This window comes from Alligator mississippiensis, chromosome 3 (assembly GCF_030867095.1).
Source record: "Alligator mississippiensis isolate rAllMis1 chromosome 3, rAllMis1, whole genome shotgun sequence".
NCBI classification, from domain to species: Eukaryota; Metazoa; Chordata; order Crocodylia; family Alligatoridae; genus Alligator; species Alligator mississippiensis.
The window spans coordinates 189,345,486-189,367,521 of NC_081826.1; the positions used below are offsets into that span (position 1 = coordinate 189,345,486).

General features: G+C 37.8%; 1 protein-coding gene across 3 annotated transcripts in view; it reads right to left on the minus strand.

Annotated features, from left to right (window-relative positions):
- The window catches only part of RIC1 (RIC1 homolog, RAB6A GEF complex partner 1), a 93,259-nt gene that overhangs the window by 39,329 nt on the left and 31,894 nt on the right, over positions 1 to 22,036 (minus strand). Inside the window, exons 4-10 of one of the 3 annotated variants that reach the window (XM_019478084.2) lie at positions 11,782 to 11,889; positions 10,330 to 10,472; positions 9,718 to 9,851; positions 8,202 to 8,293; positions 4,715 to 4,803; positions 3,065 to 3,209; positions 2,105 to 2,153 (exon numbers count right to left, since the gene is read on the minus strand). In XM_019478084.2, coding sequence (XP_019333629.1) covers positions 2,105 to 2,153; positions 3,065 to 3,209; positions 4,715 to 4,803; positions 8,202 to 8,293; positions 9,718 to 9,851; positions 10,330 to 10,472; positions 11,782 to 11,889 — 760 coding nt within the window. Of the gene's footprint in view, positions 1 to 2,104; positions 2,154 to 3,064; positions 3,210 to 4,714; positions 4,804 to 8,201; positions 8,294 to 9,717; positions 9,855 to 10,329; positions 10,473 to 11,781; positions 11,890 to 22,036 lie in introns of all 3 variants that reach the window. The other 2 variants (XM_019478085.2, XM_006268895.4) reach the window with 2 other exon arrangements.

A 22,036-nucleotide genomic window follows, 5' to 3' on the forward strand; every position in this document is an offset into this window, starting at 1 on the left:
AAGTACCCTGGTGCAATGTTTGGCTGTTGATCCTGTCCAGAAGGGCAGCCTGCCTGCATTTCCTCTGCCATGTCCCTGCCCAGACTGGCTCGATAAAGTATCGCGTACAGCTTGTGCCCCAGCAAGGTCTGGATGTAGCATGTGGGGAGAGAGGTGGTCCCAGACTGCCCCGCCCCCATGCAGCCAGCACCAGGGGATGCATAATGCAGATCCATGGGGCAAATCTGGCTTCAATTCATATCTTTGACATCCCTGATACAGTGCCTCCTCACAAAGTTGGGATACTTAATCCTGGTTTGCTCACAAGCTCTGCCTCTGTAGCTTCTTAGCTCAATTTCTGATTAGATTTATGCCAAGTGTACAGAAGACACTAGAACAGCAGTTCTCAACCTTTTTAGATTTAAGGTGTCCCTTCAGAACTTTTCTGAATTGAGCGGCACCCCATTTAAAAAACTAACTAAATTTATTACAGTCCTTACCTCCTTGCCAAAGGGCAGGGTGGCAGTGGCAAGGGAATGGAGAAGCAGGGGCTAAGCCTGAACTTATCTGCTTATCTCCTCATACCTTGCAGTGCCCTTTAGAGAATCTTGTTGTACCCCTGAGTACTCCAGCACCCTGGCTGAGAATCAGCACACTAGAGCTTCAGGAGTTGTTCCCTAAAATCTTATTGTCCATGTCAACACTTGGACACACACTATATTTGAGATTTCTGGTATTTCTGCCTTCTCACTGCATTAGTTATACTCTGGAGGTTCACTCCCCAGAGCAATTAGTAAGCATGTGATTGGATTAGATGATTCCTCACAAACACTAGTAAGAAACAACTGAACACAACAAAAATGTCTGGTGTTTCACTGTAGGGATGGTGCACAAATACCTATGGTATAGGCAGTAGTTTTGAAAACTATGCAATAGGCATTTCCTCTCCTGTATTTGTGCCAGAAATCACAACTGCAAGACTGCGAATATGCTAAAGTAGTACTCTTGAAGAAAGATTTTTTCTCACTTTTGCGCTTCTCAAAATCTAAGATGCATTTTGCAGAAGAGGACAATTTACTAAAAGCAGTAAAAAAATATTAAAATAAAACATATTGGTTGCATAAACACCTCTATCACTTTAGTTAACCTGCAAAAACATCTCACAGCACTTTTGACATGGCATTCCTTGAAATAGACATTCTGTTAGACTCCAGTTATATTTGCCCCCTTTGAAGAAGTGCACTACCAACACTGATCATTACAAAACCTAAAATAAAACTCCTGTCAGTGCATTATCTACATTGGTAGGAAATAAGCTCAGATACACAAATATTCTCTCTCTCAATTCTATAACCCTATTTCATAAACAGGAATAGAAAAAAAGTCAGAGTTTCCGAGAATGAGGAATTAACTTAAAGTCAGAAAACTTATTGGGCATATCATTTTTCTAACAACATAGAGATAGATATTTTACTATATTGTAATTAAGAGAAGATGAATCTTAATTTTTTTTTTTTTCAAATAAAACCTCAACTCTTCAGTTAAGCAGTATAAGACATTCCACATACAGTGGAGAATTCTGCTCTTCATTTTATAAATATGTACGGATTTGATTAAGAATACTGCAATAGGATTCCACAACAATTCAAAATTCAGTCTCAGCAGAATCTGTTTTAGTTGCCCAGTTTTAAGCTGAGCAGAAACTAAGACTATAAAACCAGCTGAAGAGTTTTGAAAAGAGCTTTAAGGAGGGGAGAAAAAAAAAAATCAGACTTATGGTTCTGTAGTTTCTGTCTCAAAGTATTCTGCCTCCTTTATTAAGCCGAACTACAAGAAATAAGGATGAACATTGTGGTCTGACTCCTTAATATTAAAAACAATACCAAGAGAAGGAACTCATCCGCAGTTACGTATGCCTACCAAAAACAAAAACTCAACAATGGGTTTAAGAAAAGCTGGAAGTTTGAGTTTCTTCTGAACAACTAATTTGGTTTTAAAATGTAACCAAGGCATATTTACTGAACTCAAACATGTGAAGCAGCTATTTCTTTCCTCCTCAATCTATTCTAACACAAGTACAGTTATCCAGACTTCCTACTGCGTTATTGTTTACAATCAAACTTACCATAGAGCTGATCTTTAGAGGATCTTTTTTGGTACCATCAGACCGATATCTAAAATGGAACAACAGGCTCAGTTTGAAAACAGTTCTAGGGGGGTGGGGGGTGCTCTTCCTATTTCAGCATTGTCTTATGATTTACTTTTTCATCCATGGCTCAGACTATAAGGTCCATCTGGTTCACATTACTGTTTAAAACACAGTAAATTATATGTAGTATATCACTTTAGCTCATGTTTTTCAGCGCAACGAAGGCTATTAAAATGTCAGCATTCTTCTTCCAAACAGCATGAAGAATTTTTAATACTCTTTTCCTTTTAAGTGTCTTTATTGTCCTTTATCGTGTCTTTGTAGCCCGCAAAGGAAATCAAGAGGGCAGTATATTACTAGTTTCAAAGCATTCCTCACTTTTCAACTGTGTTTGTTTTCTGTTGTCGACAGAAACACAAGCTAGAAAACAAATATCTGGAGGCATGATTTGGCCATTTTAGCCTATGTACACCTGTGCAAATAATCTGGGAGAATTCTGCCAAGTTTTTCTATCAGGAGAATAAACCTATCTGGAGATGCCTGGACAGACATTCAAATGCTGGCCCCCTGGAGAGCCAAGAGCTTGCAGTGCCAATTCTGCACAGCCCGGGAGCCCTTGTGCACACATCTCAGAATGCTCTGCAGCCTCCTTCAGTCTGCCTGGCGACAGTCAAGGCTGTTCTGTGCTCTGATGCCATCTGTCTCAGTCAAACTGCATCACAGGCCCTGTCTCCCTGCCATTTTTGCTCTGGGAGAAAAGTTTTAAACATCTGTATACTCATTGTTTCTCCTAGGAGAGCAGCAACTTTCACAGAAGAAAAGGAATGGCTGTACATAACAAAGTATTGCCTAAGGGCTAAGAAATCAAATACAAAATGACGCAGTGGGAACAAAAAAGGACTTATGTGCATTCTCACATTAATGAAGCATACTCACGCAAAATCTCCCCCCAGAGTACAGATAAGTTGGGCACCAAAAACACTCCATAAGGACAGGCCTCCACATTCCCAGGTAACCATAACAACACAGCTGTCAGGAGACCACCTGATCAATTTAACAGGTCCTGTTTTGTTCCAAATATCTGTTAAGAAACAGATAAAAATATCATATAAACAAAACTTTTCTACTGGTTTTACCAGGGTATACAAAAAATGCCATGTTTGTCTTAAAGTTTGTTAGTTTTATTTGTCAAGTTACATTCTTTGCTGCTTTATAAATCTCAAGAAATATCAGATATGAAAGATTCACAGGTTCTTGAGAAGGTGTGCTCATTATAGGAAATCCTCCTAGCATTATGGAAAAAAAAATTAAAAAGTAAGGGAACAGGACTGTCTAAGAATAAAGCCTAGGATTCTCTACAATTCTCCTAAGATGATCTTTGAAAAAGTAGTTTACAGATGCCTTGAGGCCTCCATTTTATGCAATCCATGCTTACTCAGCAAACCCTCTCTGGTTTTCCCTGACCTCGGCAGCATTACAAAATTCATTTTTTCACATGAATGACTTGCTCTTGAAACATTTGTACTAGGTACAAATATGCATGTCTGATGCTGAAGGGCACATTTTACTTCATCTCTCTCACCCCCAGGTCACTATAATACTTGTAACTACTGCAAGGCAAATTCCATTGTCTATTGATGCTTAAGTAAGTAACATTGCAAAGGAGTCAGCTGAGATATGTTAGACTCCTGGCTCATTTTTGCTGGGATCTGTGGGACCTTATAAGATTTTTCTATAAAAATACAGAAACTGTGCTAGCTGTTTTGGGCTCACTGCACAAATTCCTATCATTTGAACATATACATTTTCTCAGAAAGCAATACAGAAAAAGTATTTGGTTCTGCATGCATAACAAGAGAGAGGAAAGATAAGAATACAACGAGGATATTTAACTCCTATATTCCAAAACTGCATCCAAATACAATAATCAAACTATATCTAGAGTTTGGTATTCTTTAAAAATTGTACACCATAATTAATGCGCTTTATTGTTGTAAAGAAAATCGAAAGGGAGGAGTTAAGGCAGCTCTAACAACAGAACACAGTTCTCCTCTACAATTCTAATGTTATTTCTTAGTTGGCCAATAGAAGAATTTAAGTATTAAGAGGTTTTATGTGCAAAATGCTATTTAAAAAAAGGAAAAATACCAAACTAGCACTCCCTTTAAAGTCCTATATAATGAATGAAAAACTCATTTGCAAAATGAAACTTCAAGTATATTCTCGAACTGGCAATTTAAAAGTAAACAGTTGATCAATTCAAAAAGGTTGAAGTAAAACCCTGTATTAAGAACACCACTTACTATCACCAAAAATGAATATTTATTAGCATTGGATAGTACAGGAAATATTCTTTTACACCTGAAACTACAAAATGTATTAAAAAAATCTATGAGCAGAATAATTTAAGTCATCACCAATAACAACAGTTCCATTTTTAAATGCTGTTAGGAAATCACTTTGCATAAAATTATTAAAGCAGTACATCAATGCTTTAATTTTTCTTGCAACAATTTAATTTTCAATAAAATCTGTTTGAACTTCATAACAGAACTGAAATCAAAATTAGCACAACAAAAAACTCACCAGGATATTGTTTTGGTGTCAACTCCAACTTATGAGAAAACTGCATGGCTCCTGTGGTGTTGTCTATTGTATAAACCTGCACAGAGCCACTGGAAGAGATGACAGTCCTTTTAGACATCTAATCAACTCATACAATCTACCCAATTGTTTAATAATGGTCTTCCATTCACAAGAGTGTCTAATTCATAGTTTGTATGAAACTATTTATTTAAAAGTACATTTAAAGATAGATAGCCTATTGTGTGTTGATAGGTTAATTCCTACAAAACAGTGTTTCTCAACCTTTTAAGTAGCAAGTACCCCCTAACTTATTATCATTTTCAGAAGTACCCCAATACTCAATTTTCCAGGGGAATTTATATTTACAGACTAACGTGTGCCATATGTTGGAAGAAGGGCTGTGTATATAAGGCCGTGATATGACAGATGTCTGGTCTACTGTGGGTAGGGTTGCCACCTTTTACAACAGGGGTGCACAACTTGAGTACATACCTGGGCTAGAGGTGATGTTGGCCAAAGCTAAGAGGGCTGAACCCAGTGCCACGCAAAGCGTGGCATGCCAAATTATTACTGGGGAATTTAAAGTGCCACGCAGTGCGTGGCGTACCAAATTTTGCCATAGTTTTGAGAGAAGGAAGGGGGGAGGGGGAGAGAGAGAGAAACAGAGAGAGAGAGAGGGGGGAAAAGAAGACAAGAGAGAGAGTGTTGGGGTACCAGCATACCCCCTGCCTGTGTCTCGTGTACTTCCAGGGGTAAGTGTACCACAGGTTGAGAAACTATGCTACAAAAGAGAAAGTAGTTAGGATATTAAACCATACAGAAAACTTACCTATTTTAAAACCTAACTTCTTAAAAGGCATGGAAAACAAACTAGTAGACGGTTCAGGCAGTAATTCTAGAGCACCCTGGAGACCAACATGTTGTCAACTAACTTCTAAAACAAGGTTGTGAAATCTGTTTATAAAAAAGAATTTTCCAAGAAATGTGGTATAGAACCAAACAAAACCAGCTTATGAAAGCACTAATGAAATAAATACTGTTTACCTCACTAACAACAAAGGTATGATCCAAATGTTTACACAGATTCCAAATTCAGAAAAATCACCAGAGCGCCATTTTCATTTGATGCACTATTTACCACAGTGATGATGTTCATTTTGAACCACCCCAATTAATATGAAGATTGCTTTATTAAACAAAAAAGCACTTTAAAGAAGGGCTCACTCAAAATCCCAGAAAAATGAATAGAAAAAAATTACAGCAGTTATTTAAAATGAATGCCCAAAATATTATAATAGAACACATATTCAGACAGCCCAATTTCTGTAATCTGTTCTAAAAACAGCAATGGTAAAGGTGTGACACAATAACCACATAAGAAGACTGACTTGGAAAAGGAGAAAGAGGAAAATGGGGAGAGACAAGAAATTAGCAGAGCAAAAAAGCATGTTTATCTTCAGCATTTCAACAATAAAAGGTATCCAATCACCTAGGAAACTGCCAACATCTTTCTTCTGAACCTATGCTCTACAAAACAGAGAAATCTGTCAGTGGCTCTTAGTATTTCCATCTTTAGTCATGTATCAACATTATTCATTTTAATGAGGCATATTTTTCCCAAACCAATCCTATTTGGACATTGGGAAGTTTGCTCCAGTCTTATTTATGGATTTCAGACTGGAAATGAAATGGAAGGAGTTACCAACTGGGAATTAGTCTCCCTCTTCCCCATGACAGCAGTATGCTTCTCAAATACTTCTGTATTTACTGGGAGAATATATACACATTATAATAATGCATAATATATAATACACATGCATATAGAAGAAAGCTTTTTAAAATAACACAACAGAAAATAAATTTGTTTAAAGTGCAAATATTTAAAGCAGAGCGTGATATACAATATACAGCATGAAGCAGAACATGCCCTTCAGGAGGAATAAGAGTTATCAAGATTTAGCAAGAACTGATATTTTAGTAATTAGGAACCTTGTACTTTTTCCCCTACCTGGAAAAACTCTGTGGGGGGAAAAGTTACAGGAATTAATTATTTTCCACTAGCGTGGTTAAAAGTCCCTATCATTTACTCCAAAGACTGTCTTCTATCCAATACAGAAAACTGGAAATACTGTTTAGAGCCTTAGCAGCAAGATCCTCAAGGTTGAATCTAAGAACTTCTGTATAACCTTGATTTGTGTGGTTTAATTTGCACTAATAAAAATGCAATGCTACTACCTTGATTTAAAAAAAATGTTTAACAATTTCTCTCTATATAAAATTGTTATTTAATTATAACAGCAAAGGGCAAGCAGCAAGACAGGAAATTCAAAGAAGGAAAAAATGCTACTTATCCCAGAGAAGGGGCGCTATTTTACACGAAAAATCTTTACTTCTAAGTGTGTTTACTCTTAAGATAAGCAGAGAAAGCAATAGCTGCTGTCCCCCATTAACGTACACATGCCACATCACTCAAGAAATGCCAGGACAGCTCTGATGAAATGGGTAAACCCTAGAGTGTAATGAACATTGTAAAGGATTTAACGTACCAATTTCTGAGCTGAGAGGGAACAAAGAGAACATCCTGGTGACCAAAACAGCCTAACTTTAATTTATGTCATTTGCTATATTAATGTTCAAGAAAAACATGCTGTACCAATAATACTTCCCACATGGTCCATTACAATGAACATGCTGAGGTTGAATTTAATTTGTAATGGTGTCCATGGCATATCCCGGAAGCCTACAAATTTGTTTCTTTGTTTTTTTAAAACATTTATTTCAATACTATGCCCAGTTCTGGTACCCACACTTCAAAAAGGATCTAGAAGAACTAGAGAAGGTGCGGAGAAAGGCAACAAGAATGATTAGTGGTATGGAGGGGTTTCCGTGCGAGGAGAGACTAAAGAGGCTAGGCCTATTCAGTTTTGAAAAATAGACACTTGAGGAGGGACATGATAAAGGGTTTGCAAAATACTAAATAGAGAAGAAAGTAAATAGGGATTTATTATCGTCTCTCTCAGTTCAAGATCTAGGGGGTTACAATATGAAACTGGTAGGCAGTAAGTTAAAAACTGAAAAAAGGAAGTTATTTTTCACATGGCATATAATTAAAGTATGCAACTCACTGCCAGAAGATGTTGTGGAAGTTGACAGTTTAGCCAGATTCAGAAAGGGACTGCACAAATTCTTGGAGGAAAGGGTATCAGTAGCTATTGAGCATGGGATTTAGGGATACAGCCTCTGAATTAGAACTTCCTAGACCTTAAATGTTTGAGGCTACAAATGAGTGGAACAGTGTAAAAAACTCTAGTCATACCCAATTCACTCTCCCTTTCAGCACCTACTCTCTGCCACTGTGTGACACAGAATGCTGGGCTAGATGGACCTATGGTCTGACCCAAGCAGCACTAAATAAAGGACCTTAATTTCTATTAAAAAACCCCAAAGCTTTCCTAGCACACCGTTAGAATAGCAACATAGAACTTACTTGGTACATCCAAACGCCATTAATCTGTATTTGTTATTTACCGCCACACAAGTTCCATCAGCTACATCTTGTGCCCATACACCATGGAGCTGCTGCAAGGAAAGAGTTGCGAAAAAGGAAAAAAAAATGATTTTATTTAAAACAGTATGTTCATTTGCCAATGGGAGCCCAATCTGAATCTTTACATACATGCACCTTCCACCAAGCTCAATGAAATGACCAGCAATCACTTAAATCAGTGAACTTTCTATAAATGGGTGTCTGCAGTCATGGGCACAAAAGAATTTAACCTGCAATATATTTAAAGTGCTGAAGTCTCTTTCAAATACAGAAAAAAAAGAACACTATGCATAGAGGTGTCACAATACTTTTATTTTTCCTGCTAATTGCTACTTATAAATGCAGAAATCTTACAGCTGAGTAATATCAAAATATGTTGCCCTCCTCTAGTGGAAACAGAGTTTCGAAGCAAAGGGTCATATTGAGACAGATCTGAAGGCAGATCTTTATTCATTATAAAACCCAGGAAAAAACTGTAAAAAAGTTTTACCCTTACTAATTAAAACAATAAAATCTAACACAAGAAATATCAATGCATTAATTACGGGCAAGTCTATAAACAACTGAACGCTAGGGAAGATCATATCACTAGCCTGCTAATATAGGATAAGTGACAAGTGAAAAAAACGATGCTGCAGAACAGGTAATTCTAACAGAAATATTCAAATATACAGTAAAGTGATAGGCACTTCTAAAAGCACTAAAATTTTTATAATAGGAGAAACCACCTATCCTATTATCCCAAGATTCTAGTTGGTAACAAGGGGCATTTTTATCCATATAAGCACCTGGCGCTGCAACACTTACAACTGTATAAGCAGCAAAATGCGCATCAGCATTGACAAAATGGCAGCAGTGTGCTTTTGAACTAAAACATATTAGAGGTGCTTTAGTTCAAAAGCACATCGCCACCGTTTTCTGCGCACTGACACATATTTCACCACTTATACAACTGCACGCAGCACAGTTCGCTTCAGCTCATCCACAGAGGAGCCTTGATTAATCGAGTCTGCTCCTGAAGCTGCAGATCTATGGCACGTCATGGGACAAATAGTATGTGTATAGACGTCCAAGAAGTCAGTCAAAGGCAGGAATAAAGGGCATGAAAGATCCTGAGTGTTAGATCCTGAGCTGCTGCAAACCATCAGAATAATGTACTACAAAAGTGATCATTCCTACAAGTTCCCTTAATATCCTATCCAGTGGCCACCATTATGCTTCTGCCTGCCTTAAGAAAATGACATAGTTCAACTGATTTTTAGGAAGAAGTTTGATCCGTTTCACTAATTATCTCATCAGAAGCAGTTCTACAGGATTTAAGTCAGAGAAGTAAAGAGCTAATCTAAAAATGAAAAGAGTTGACTGGAAAATATAAGAAAGAAAAGATGCTCAGTTGTAAAGTGTGAAATTAATACATAGTAAAAAACATAAGGTGCAGTAGGAACAATAAACATACCTCAGCAGTGAATCTACTTGACATTGGGGTAATGAAGCCAACTCTTCCATCATTAAAAACAACAGCAAACCCATCAAGTGTTTCACAGTATTCCATATCTCTGATATGCACATTTTCAAAGCCCAAAAATGAACCTGCTGAGGAAACATGAGCAATGATTAAAAGGTGTCAGCATGGTCATACTGTTGGCCAGTACTTAAACTTTCAAGTGAAGAAGAACATGGTTTATGTGAAATAATTAATGTTGCCATCATTCTGGCTAATTAAACACTGCAGTATGAATTAATGTAAATATTAAAAGTAACAAGAGAAATGTATGGTACTGTGTAATGTTTTAAAATTGCAAAGCACTAGTAAATAAACAGCACAGAGTTGTCTCACCAACAAGCAAACCCAATTGAGGCTCTGATTGTTTTATTAATACAAAACCTTCCAGGTAATCAAGACTACTGTATCATCTTTGGGTAATGTACCAAGGCCAGACTGCCTATATACTGGATATAGAAAAGAAATGGAACTCTTTCCTCACTTGTGACAGCAAAGAAAACTTCACTTTAAATTTAGTTTAGGGATATTTGCTCTAGTGTTTAACCAGCATAAAGAAAGAAGTACCTCGTGAAGACTGCAGGTCCACAGAAAATGGTACTGTACTTAAGTTGATGGCCTTCCTTCCATTTGTCATACCATTCCAATGAATAAGATGGAGCAGTCCATCAGCAGTAGCAACAAGTAGATCTTCCTGCATAGACTGTAAACTGGAAAAAAAGGCATTTGTTTCTCTTCAGAAATTGGCAGCCTAGATCAGTCTCTCAAAAAGGTCAACTATTTTACCAGAACACCACTCTCCCTATAGCAGCTGAGTGCATGTGTCCTGAAGAAATTATTCGAAGTGTCCTTGAGGTGTGAGGGGATAAGCACAGGCTCAGATTTGTCCCTGCTTAGCTGATCCCCCACCCCACTGCCCAGCCCCTCTGCAAGGTAGTAAGCACTATAATATATTCATTTGTTTTGTGAGTTGAACAGCACCCAATTTAAAAAAAGTTATAAAGGGGTGCCTCAAGTCTAAAAAGGTTGAGAACCAGTGGGATAGGCAGAAGCATGGTAAGCTGTGCAAAGAGAAACATCTTCTAGGTCATGGTGGGCAAAATGTGGCCTGCAGGCCAGATGTGGCTCGCCAGGCCATTCTATCTGGCTCGCGGGGCCCCTAAAACATTTAGAAAATTAATATTAATCTGCCGCAGGCTGCCTGTCATGCAGCCCTCGATGGCTTGCCAAAACTCAGTAAGCGGCTCTCCACCCAAAAAAATTGCCCGCCCCTGTTCTAGGTAAATCATAGACTCTCTCCCAGTTAAAGTTACTGACTGCAATCTTAAAGTAGGGCAGTGCATTTTAAGCAGGTAGCCTTCCCTCCCTTCAAGGATATTTTGGAGGTACAAACTAAAAGGTTATTTCAGCAAATGTTTAAAGTCATTTACATATTTCTCTGACCCCAAATTTATTCATTTGATTTACATGCTGTCCTCCTCAAGGAAGGCTCAGGGCAGCTTGGAATAAAAACCAAGATAAATTATAACAACAGGATGAAAAAATACCTGTCCCATAAGACAAAAATTATGGAAGGCGGCAGATACTGACCTCCACATGACAAATGCCTATTTAATGCTGGCATCTTTTAAGTTGCCGGCAAAGCCTCAATTTAAACAAAAAACACACTAACCTTCTCCACAGAAGAATCAGAAGCATTTCTACAATGGGAGTTTTTTGTTCTATTCTAACTACATTTCTGCAAACCCCTAGAGCAGAGATAGACCTACCTACATCAGAGTTGTATGTCCAATGTTTAATGATGCTGCTTTATCAAACAATAAAACCCAGTACAAATGAGTCCAAAACAAAGCCTTCGGAGAAATAAGACTCCACTTCACATACACTAACTCTTAATAAGCAACTTATTTTCACCTTATTAGACCTACTGTCACCTTTCTTCTTTAATTCCTGTTTTTATGTTTTTAGACAAGTACTAGTAGTGAGAAACCCAGTAGACCAAGTGATTATTTACCACACCTTGTGATAGATGCTTGCAAATCCAACACTTTCTTCATCTCTAGATTTAACGAAGGAGCACATTGTTCTTCCTTATAATGCGGAGTTCCTTTCATATGTGGGCTTCCCCTACAAAAAAATCAAACATTGTAATAAACCACATTTGAAATGGTAACAGTTACAGACTCCTATTTCTCGGTTTTTTTTTCTTGAAATATAACAGATGCGTACCTAAAAAGGCCCACTAGTAAAATTAAATGTTTTGAATTCAGATTCCCAGTTTTAGTCTCATAATCCCAATTTAGTCTGAATATATCAGAGCTTTGACAACAGTTAATAGGACTGTCCACAGCAAGTGACTGAACCTTGCTTATTAGCCAGAATGGGCTCCTATATATGTTCAGGGAGCTGGCCCCAACATGCTGAAAATCCATCGATTAATAGAGTCTGCTGGAGCACGGAAATAAACACGCTCCAGCAGACTCTGGTGTCACATGTATTAGCACCCCCACACCGAAACATGGCAGCGGTGCACTTTGAAGTAAAGCTTGTTCAATGAGCTTTAGTTCAAAGTGCCCTGCCACCATTTTGCAGCACGAGGGATGCTAATACACGTGACACTCGGGCAAGTGCTCGCTAATTAAAGAGCCCCTTGGTACACTACCAAGAATCATAATTTTATTTTACAGCAGAGTAGGCCAATGCATATTAGTTACCCTGCAATAGAAACCACTCCTTGTCTTAAGCAGTAAGGACAAAGCCCTCCATTGTTTAAGGGAAGTTCAAACTGACCTTAGATATGCTATATTTGGCACAAGAAAGTAGCAAGATCCGTCCAGAACCAAACTAAAGGGCAACAACTAAATAATATAGGAGGTTAACAGAAATAGGCAACACTTATCATTGTAAACAAAACTATTTTCTTGCCCATAGATGGTGCACCTGACCCAGACATTACTGTTGAAAAGTTAATATGAATATAAGCCATCAAGGGAAAATGAATTACAGGGTACTCAGAACAAATGGTTGAGAAGAGTTGCAGATTCTGATGGAAACCAGGTGTTGCAGAAGTGACAGGCAAGTATCCCAATAGACTGATATTGACCATTTCTTTCCAATTATTAATTCAATTTGAGACCACTGACTAAGAGCACCTTTGTGCTGAGGACAGTATTTGTGTTGAGGACAATTTTTTCCCCAGGAGGTGAAGAGATGACTCATTTTGCACAGCACTACCCATCATCTGGTAATTTTGTAGTTTCTTCTATCCAGTCTCGCTACTGGAACAAGCAGATTATACATTTGACTTAAACATTCAAATTCATGTTTAACACTTGCATGGCCTTTACTATACAAATATGCTACCATACAACAAACTGAAGAGGTATGGATGCCAGTAATGTTTAAATGACAATGATCAGCATGCACTTGTTTCCCACTGATATTAGCATATCAACTATAGCTAAGGAAATTTTTTGGAAATGGCTGGTGTAGGTACTACACTTTGCACACACACAACACGACTTCAAGGTGAAGTCTTTTGTAGCTCCCACAGAAATATAGAATAAAAACTTATCTGGACTCAGTTAATATAAAATCATTGTTTATGCAGAAAAGCACAACTGTTGAGAAAAAATATGAAAGACAGAAATTTGGAAGCGGGGTGGGGGGGGGGACTACCAAAGACATCACTACTGAAAAAGTTAAATTTTAGCTGCTATGTACAGACATAGCTTTTTTAAAAAACTAATAGGAAATCTCTGTATAACAGAAAGTATTATTTCAAGAGGACCATTGGCAAGTGATAGTTCTGAAATATATATACCAGTTAGAAGAACTTATGAACTCTATTGGGAATAACTACTGCTTTTTCCAAAGCATAAGAGCAAAAAATAAATTTAGAGTATTTTAAAATATTTTAATGCATTTTATAATGTATTCTCACTGAAAATAGTTCTAATTATTGTATGCAAAACTCCCTAACCAGAAAGATATTTTTCTTATTACACAATATTTAAAAAAAGGCAGTCAAAACTGTACTATGTTCAGAAATAGCACACGTTTCCACAAGTTAATTTTACTATTTAAATCACTCTGACCTTTAAACCATGAATGTGTGTTGCTGACAGATGAAGGAAAGAATGTTTGGTTTCTGTTGCCACATCAGCAGCTGCTGCACTTCTCCCTCAATTTCAAGTAAACTGCAATTATATTTTGCACAAAAATTTAAAGGAATTAAAATGTTCCCCAAAGGCCAAAGAATTATGCACCAGACTGAAAAATATTTTCAGCTAAATTTTACTTGCCTTAAACTGTATAGGTAAAAATGCTCTGATGAGTTAAAAATGGATCCCTGCTTTTTGCTTTTCTTTTTCTTTTAAATAATGCAAAACGAATCAAAATGTCTTTTCTTGTTTTTCAAGGCTTAACTAATTTGTTTAACTCATGGTATTTGACATCCTTGTGACAGACCATCAAAGTCAAACTCACCTGGGTTTTTATTCCTTGTTTAAAACATATTTTGATTCTTTAACTTAAATATAACTTAGAAAAATTATCCTAAATTTACATCCAAGAATACTCTGATTATATCTGTGTGATGCAAAGATTATCTTTGGGGAAGGAGGCGCAAGGCAAGAGGTTGAAGTCAGAAGGGCTGGACCTTGATATAAGAATTTGGGGGTTGGGGTATAAAATGGAATTCATTCCTTAAAATAAAAAAATAAATACAATTATAGTGCCCTAATGTAGTTTCATTTACTGTCATCTGGATTGGCATAGACAATTTTAACTGAACAAGCTGAGTTTTAATTTTTCCTATATAATAAAAAACTACTATCTAGCAAATGGGAGAATATTTCTTTCCCAAACCACACCAGCCAAGCTGAAGTCTATTACAAACTTATTTCCTTCTAGAACTTCTTTAACTTGTTACCTAATATTCATAGCAACTATACAATAGTTTAATTGCTACTGATAGAGTTGGTGATATTCTAGAGTTTAAAGGTCAAAACCTTTGACCATATTAAGATTATTCTATTGAATCAGAGACAAAGCTCTATTTGATAGAAGCAATTCATTATTTCTATAAATAATCTGGCTAATAGTTTTCAGAAGTGCCAGTGATTTAGGAACCCAAGACGCATAGTAAAAAAGTGACATTCAGCAACATTAAGTACTGTACTCCAGGATAGCCATACAGGAAGAATCTTGCAGGAGTTAAAAATCATCTCTAATACTTTCAGGGTGACAAGAGTCAAATGTATGGTTCACTGTGGATGTAGGGAAACTGTGGGGGGGACCCCACAAAAAAAACATTGCCAAAAGGCATCAGGGAGTGTCTTTTGCACTGTTCAAAGTGAGCTCATTATCTCAGAGGAAAAGGTGCCCAAAGCATAAAGCCACTATACACAGTTCCCCTGTCAGCAATTTCAAACTGTATTAATAATTTGAAACAACTCTCAGATTCAGAAACAGTTGTTTCAGAACAGGACCCCACAAAAACAGACAGAGTTTACAATGCCATTGAGTTAAAAAGCCCTTCTCATTATGCTCAGCACTTTAAATTTGCAGCATATGTCAGTGAAGTGTCTGAACAACCATTCCTTAGAAATTATTCACTACACCCATTCACAGGTTATAAAGTTACAACTTTCAGGTTAGATACAAGTTTTAAAGCATTTTTGCCAGGCCTGTGCCACACACACCAGATGGAATGAATAGGCCCTGAAAGATCATTTTATAGTGTACTGAATTTCTCACAGTGTTTTACTAATATTCTGTTTACTAATATTCACCTTCTCAAGCATGGCATTGCCATTAGGCTAAACTTATTTTTGAGAAGTGACAGTGAGTTTGTGGGCATCTGAGGACAGGATCTCAGAATGCAGGCTTGTGGCCAGCACCGAATGTCTTCCAACTCTGTTCTGAACTGAAACAAAGAATTTTTTTTAGGAGCTGGAACAGTGTTGCAGATTTTCTTCTGGATCAACTTAAATGCAAATTACTCTTTATTAGCTAGTTTTATTCTAACAAATTGAGCAAAACAGTTTTTGATTCAGGCGTTTACTCCAAAAACTCTACCTATCGCCACAGTGGAAGTTGTTTGAGTCAACAAGAACCGTACAAGGCCAAATATTTCTACTCCATAGAGCATGCTCAAATTCATGCAACATTTCTCTAACAAATGGAGCTTTATAGAAAGCCGACCGCAGGACAATGCATGGAATTAACTTTCCTCTGAAGAAAGAAAATACCTGGGGACTGGTGGCACTATGGAGCTGGAAGTAAAAGGACTTGAATTTTAATCCTCAATTGATAAACACATGATGGTGAGCAAGGCATTAAGGTATGGACACGTTATGTCCGTAACCGATATTGTGACTGCTCATATCTCAGGGTAAGTGAAAACTGAAATGTGTAACTTAACCCTGAATGAAAAGGGATAATGGCAGGGAAATAGCAGGCACATGGACAGTTACAGCCTCACAGCTGACAAGCAACCCAGCCCTCCTCCCTCCTTTTAACTTTATGTAACTTTGTTTGTCCTTATCCTGAAACTTTGAACGCTTATCCTGGCCACTTCAACATGTTTTGTGAACATAAGGAATTTGGCTCACGTCATTATGGGATATAATACTTAGCCTTTAATAGCGTTTCCCATTCAAGATTCTCAAAACATTTCACACACGCTCAAAAGGAGTTGTGACTAATGGAAATATTGGGCAAAAAAGGAACGAGGGATAATGTGAGCCTCTATCGGAAGGGTTCTGTTAATCCTGAAACTAAGGATGCCCATAATACAGATGCATTTCAGACTACAAAGGGCACTACAACAGATCGGATACAAAAAGAGAAAAATGACACCAAATGAAGGATTTTCAAAAAAGGAAATATATTTTGCCAGCGTCAAATGCTGCCCACTTTAAATCAGCAGGACACAGCCCGCCCCTATCTATGTGCTCTTTTTATCCAACTTATTTTTCAGAACTGATTCATTTTGAAACTTAATACGAGAGAAAAGCTGTAATAAATTTAGTTTCAGTTTTCAAGTCAGGAGGTCTTTGCATAAAGATGTACCATCTCTTGTATTTGGTCCATACCTAAGCTCTCCAAAATACATACAGTAATTTGGCATCTTGAATCTTCTGTAGTAAAAAAATACTATAGCTTCTGTACTGCTAGCAATGTGTGTGGAATTAATTTCAGTGAAAAGAAAAGGTTGGAAGTCATGCTACAATATATTAACAATATCCACTTAGTTATTGAATCAAAAATGACTTTATAGTAAGTAGTAAGAGGGAAGCACAAAAAAACCCACTTATCTTAAAGTACATTTCTTAAAAAAACCAACTCTCCAGAGATGCACTGAATGGTCAGCAATCTATATATTTCAGTCCACACACACACACTAAACAGTACCCCATTTGTTAACATGCCTAACCTATTTTTTCTCTCTAGCTGAGCTATATTAATGCACACTGACTTTATCAATAATTAAGTTCCCAGAACAAATAAAAAAGGATTTGGCTTTATGCAAGCATGCTACATGGCAATTTAAAAAAATAATTTGACCCATAAGCAACAGGAATGCAATTTTGAACAGAATGTGAAAGCAGAACTTTTTTCCAGAATATAAGCCCCATTTGGTAGACAGCCTGTTGAACTAACAGGTAGGGACCACTGCTGGCCAAGCTAATCTGAAAGCTCAAGTGCAGTCATCTTTATTTTCATGTGCAAGGGGCCCAAGCACGTACAATTTAAGTTTCAAAATGCTGACTGAACTGGAAAATCCCTGGGGAGCAGGATGTTGGGAGTAGGTGCGTATTTACTTTTCTTCACCTTCATTTGATCTTTGCATTGCCACTGTATTACTGAGTTCTTGTATGGCATTCAGGAATTTGATTAGTTTGCTATAGTAAACAGCTCTTCAAAATTGTATTAACATGGTATCTCTTTGAACTGATAGTATTTACATTTTACAACTAAGTTACAAAGCTACTTGCTACAATTCATAAAAAAAAAGGCTATGGGAGACCTTTTCCTCCAGTTCTGCTAATGAAATTTAGTAGATCTGGAAAAATTTATGTTGGGGTTCTTTAAAATTTTAAACTGGAATTCCACATTAACTCTGTAGTCAGAACACACAGAAATGGGAAAGTTAGTACTTATGCTACCAATACGAATGACACAGATGGAAAATTTAAAAAATGCTCTAAAATGGCTTTTTTTTTCTTTTTAGATTTGGGGTGAGGTGGGCATGCTAGAAGGGAGGGACAGGTTACAGCTGGACCTGGATAAGTTACAGGGGTGGGCAAATGACAACAGGATGGGATTCAATACTGACAAGTACAGGGTGCTGCACTTGGGCAGTAAGAACCAGCAGCATACCTATAGGCTGGGGAACTCTCTTCTCAAAAGCACAGTGGCAGAAAGAGATCTTGGAGTCATTATCGATTCCATAATGAACATGGCCCTCCAATGCAAGGACACGGTCAGTAGGGCTAACCGCACCTTATCGTACATCCACAGATGCATCACAAGCAGGGCCAACAAGGTGATCCTCCCTCTCTATGCGACACTGGTCAGGCTACAGTTGGAGTACTTCGTCCAGTTCTGGGCACCGCACTTCAGGAGGGATGTGGACAGCACTGAGAGGGTCCAAGGGAGGGCCACTCGCATGGGGACAGCAGGGCAGACCCTATGAGGAGAGGCTACGGGACCTTAACCTGTTCAGATTTCACAAGAGAAGGCTGAGAGGGGACCTGGTGGCCGTCTATAAACTTACTGGGGGGGGACCAGCAGGGAATGGGAGAGACCCTGTTCACCCAAGCGCCTCCTGGAGTAACAAGGAATAACGGCCATAAGTTGTTTGAGAGTAGGTCCAGACCAGACATTAGAAGGCACTACTTCACAGTCACGACGGCTAGGATCTGGAACCAACTTCCAAGGGAAGTGGTGCTGGCTCCAACCTTGGGGGTCTTTAAGAGGAGGCTTGACGATTACCTAGCTGGGGTCATTTGAGCCCAGTTTTCTCTCCTGCCCAGGACAGGGGGTCGGACTAGAAGATCTGCAAGGTCCCTTCCGACCCTACATCTATGAATCTATGAAGATGGGTTCATATACCTTTATGTTCTAGATATTAATTAAGTTGGGGGTCATCACCCCATTCTCTTTCCTGTCCTGGATTAAAGTACAGGAACCCATAGTCTCCAGCCAACAATACAAATTCAGCTTTGCACATGATTCAACTTAGAATGACCACTGTTGTCAATGACTTCTGAGCAAGTGAAAAACTCACTGCTTCAATACCACTTTTTAATTGTAGCTTTAGGAAAGCTAAAGAGAATTTTGAACAAGATGAAGGCAAGATAAAATTCTAAAGAACACTCTTCTGAATGGCTTAGAAAAAGGAACAAGGAAGTTCACTCGAATCATGATAAGACCATTGACCTCTTAAGTGGTACCAACATATAACAATGGATGGCTCCAAAATCCTTTCACCCTTCTACCACTCCAATCCTCCCAATCCACATGTCAAGAGATCAGAATGTCTCCTCTACTTCCAGGAACTGATTCAGCAGTCATACTTTCTGGGTACCGAGAGTCTCGATCTAAGGCCCCCTTTATATGTTACAAGTATCATGCAATTAACTGGTTCACTGCACAATTACCTTGATACCAGGTACATATGCAAAGTAGTTATCCCACATTAAAAAGCTCCAACCAACTGTCAAGTAAGATGACCACAAAAATGAGTATTAACTTTATAGCTGGCTGCTAAAAAAGGGAGTCCATCCACCCACTCTCTCCCTCCCAGAAAGGGCCAGAGGATCATTCCCTCGCACACTGCCACAAACTAGTACAAAGTCTCAATCCACAAGATACATTTTCTGTCATAACAAAACAAACTGCCTTGATTACATCAGCACAAGATTCAGCAACCTCTCCCCTCCTCCCAGTTCAAGAACTTGTATCTGTTCTCAGCATAACAATGCCTTCCTTTCATGCCACTGGCAAAGCACCAGTGAATTATAAGACAAAGATTGATTTGACAGATTTTAAACATCTAGTTTTCCTAAACAACCTATCCAGATACCAAACACAGACTTCAACAAAGTATGCTACTGTCTGGATCCAGTTTTCTGAAAGCTGGACACACTCACTCTCTAACACCCCACCCACCCACCCCCATTTCATTTATAAAAGCCTTATCTACTCATACACTTGAAAACAGTAGATTTTGTGGAATATACTAAAAGTTGCACAATAATCTAAGTATTAGACTATCCAGAATTCTACTTTTGTATTAGCTATACAGTGCTTTAAATTATCTTGTTTTCTAAGTTTTGGAATAGTTGTACTTCTCCGAGAGCATGTTTCTCTGATGTAAATCAGTTGGTTTTAACAGAGGGCTTTAAATGAGCTAAAGACAGTCCTCTTTTCTATCAAAGCATTTTCACATAAATTGCCTGTTTTGGAGCCCAAAATCAATACTCCTAAGCCACCTGCATAAGTATTTATGTGTGAAGGCTTATAATTTAAAGTCTCTGTTGAGACTTCTGAAATTCTACTTTTAAAATATATGTAAGAAATTGAATTCGGTAGGACTACTTTAAATGCTGAATTACAAATCCAGAATTCAAACATCTTTAAAGTTGTGTTCTGGCCTTTTTTAACTGGACCTAATGATCTTGTAAGGTCCTTTCCAGCCCCTAACATCTATGAATTCAGTTTGTGCATTGTCTGAAACCTCCACATTAAGAGCAGGCCAGACTGGCACCTCTTGCTTAGCTTATCCTGCAGCCAAGGCTGAAGAAAAAAATTCACAAATCCTCCTCCTGGATCAAGTCTCATGTGCTAGTGTCCTTGGCAGGACAACAGAAAATAGCTGCAAGAAAGTTGCTTTCATCTTCTGCTGTTTGTTTTCTTCAGTGGCAATACTACCAAATTGATATGGTACCCTAGAATTTAGAGAAACATTGATTGCTATTTGTTTTCAAAGCTGACCGCAGATCTTGAAATACAGGTTGAAACACTGTCTTATCTAAATACTTTGTAGCTACTGGCAATTCATACTTCATGTTTTGTGTCGACTCCTGAGTGGACAGGAACTCATATGAAGGATTAAAAAAAAAAAAAATTGAACTTGTTACTGTGCTTTCACTTTGATGAAGGCAATCTCTTAAAGATGCAAGTTGGTCAGACAGCCATATTATTTCAAGAAATCTGCTATGTAGTAAAGGAAGCAAGTCTCCTGGGAAACTTTCAAGACTGGGCAGAAGTTGATCTGATTCCCTAAATCCAGGTAGCTTCAAGGTTTAGAAGGGGTTCATCTGACATTACTTCAGTTTTACTTGGAGTAGACCGAGTAATCTGGTAAAGTCATATGTAAATGGACATGAATATATTAAGTCTCAATATGAAAATTACAACTCATTTGGGAAATGACTGAAGATTAAAATAAAAGTTCAATCATGCAAAATAGTAATAGAAGCCAACCCACCCAGCAATAGCAGGTATCCATGCTGCAGCATTTAAAAGGTTATGTTTTGAAAAAAAAAAAACATTTTCCTTAACCCAGGAAGTTAGGGAGTGCTATACTAAGACACTCCATGTGCAGTACCTCCCACACGAAATGACTGTAAAAGCCAGATTGGTGCTGGGTGGCAGCCAATAAAAACTTTCAGAAGATGCAGAGCTTACTGGCAAATACTCAGCACTGCACTGAGCTGCCTTTCAATACAGTACTCTCTAGCATGTCCTGGGGTGGTACAGGCATGCCAGAAATTTTTACAGGTTAGAAAAGTAGGCCACAAATACTTTCTCTAATTTCCTATAAAAATACCATGTATGCCCTTTGGGCTGGACTACTGTATCTTAAAGTCTTCATCTCTCAGTGTAATGGTCTGCTAATGATCAAAGAAAAAAGGTCTTTCATTAAATTAATTCTTATTTTTGAGGAATGTCACAATCATCGTGTTTGTATAAAGTCTGCTGTGCTTATTATGTAGTGACTATATAGTCACCATCACACACAATCTTTAAATGAAATTAATTTCTTCACAAAATGGCCTCTCTAGCATTCACTCTTATTGTAAACAAATGTCTTTAGGCTTTAGCGTTGCCAGCATTGTTAAAATGAATTCCCAAGAAAATAAATATAGTACAGTCGGTCTCCGACTAATCTTATGTTTTACATACAAGAGATTCAATCCCCTTCAGTTATGTGCACATATTTTGATGCTCAGCATTTGAGCTGTTTCATTCTATTTTT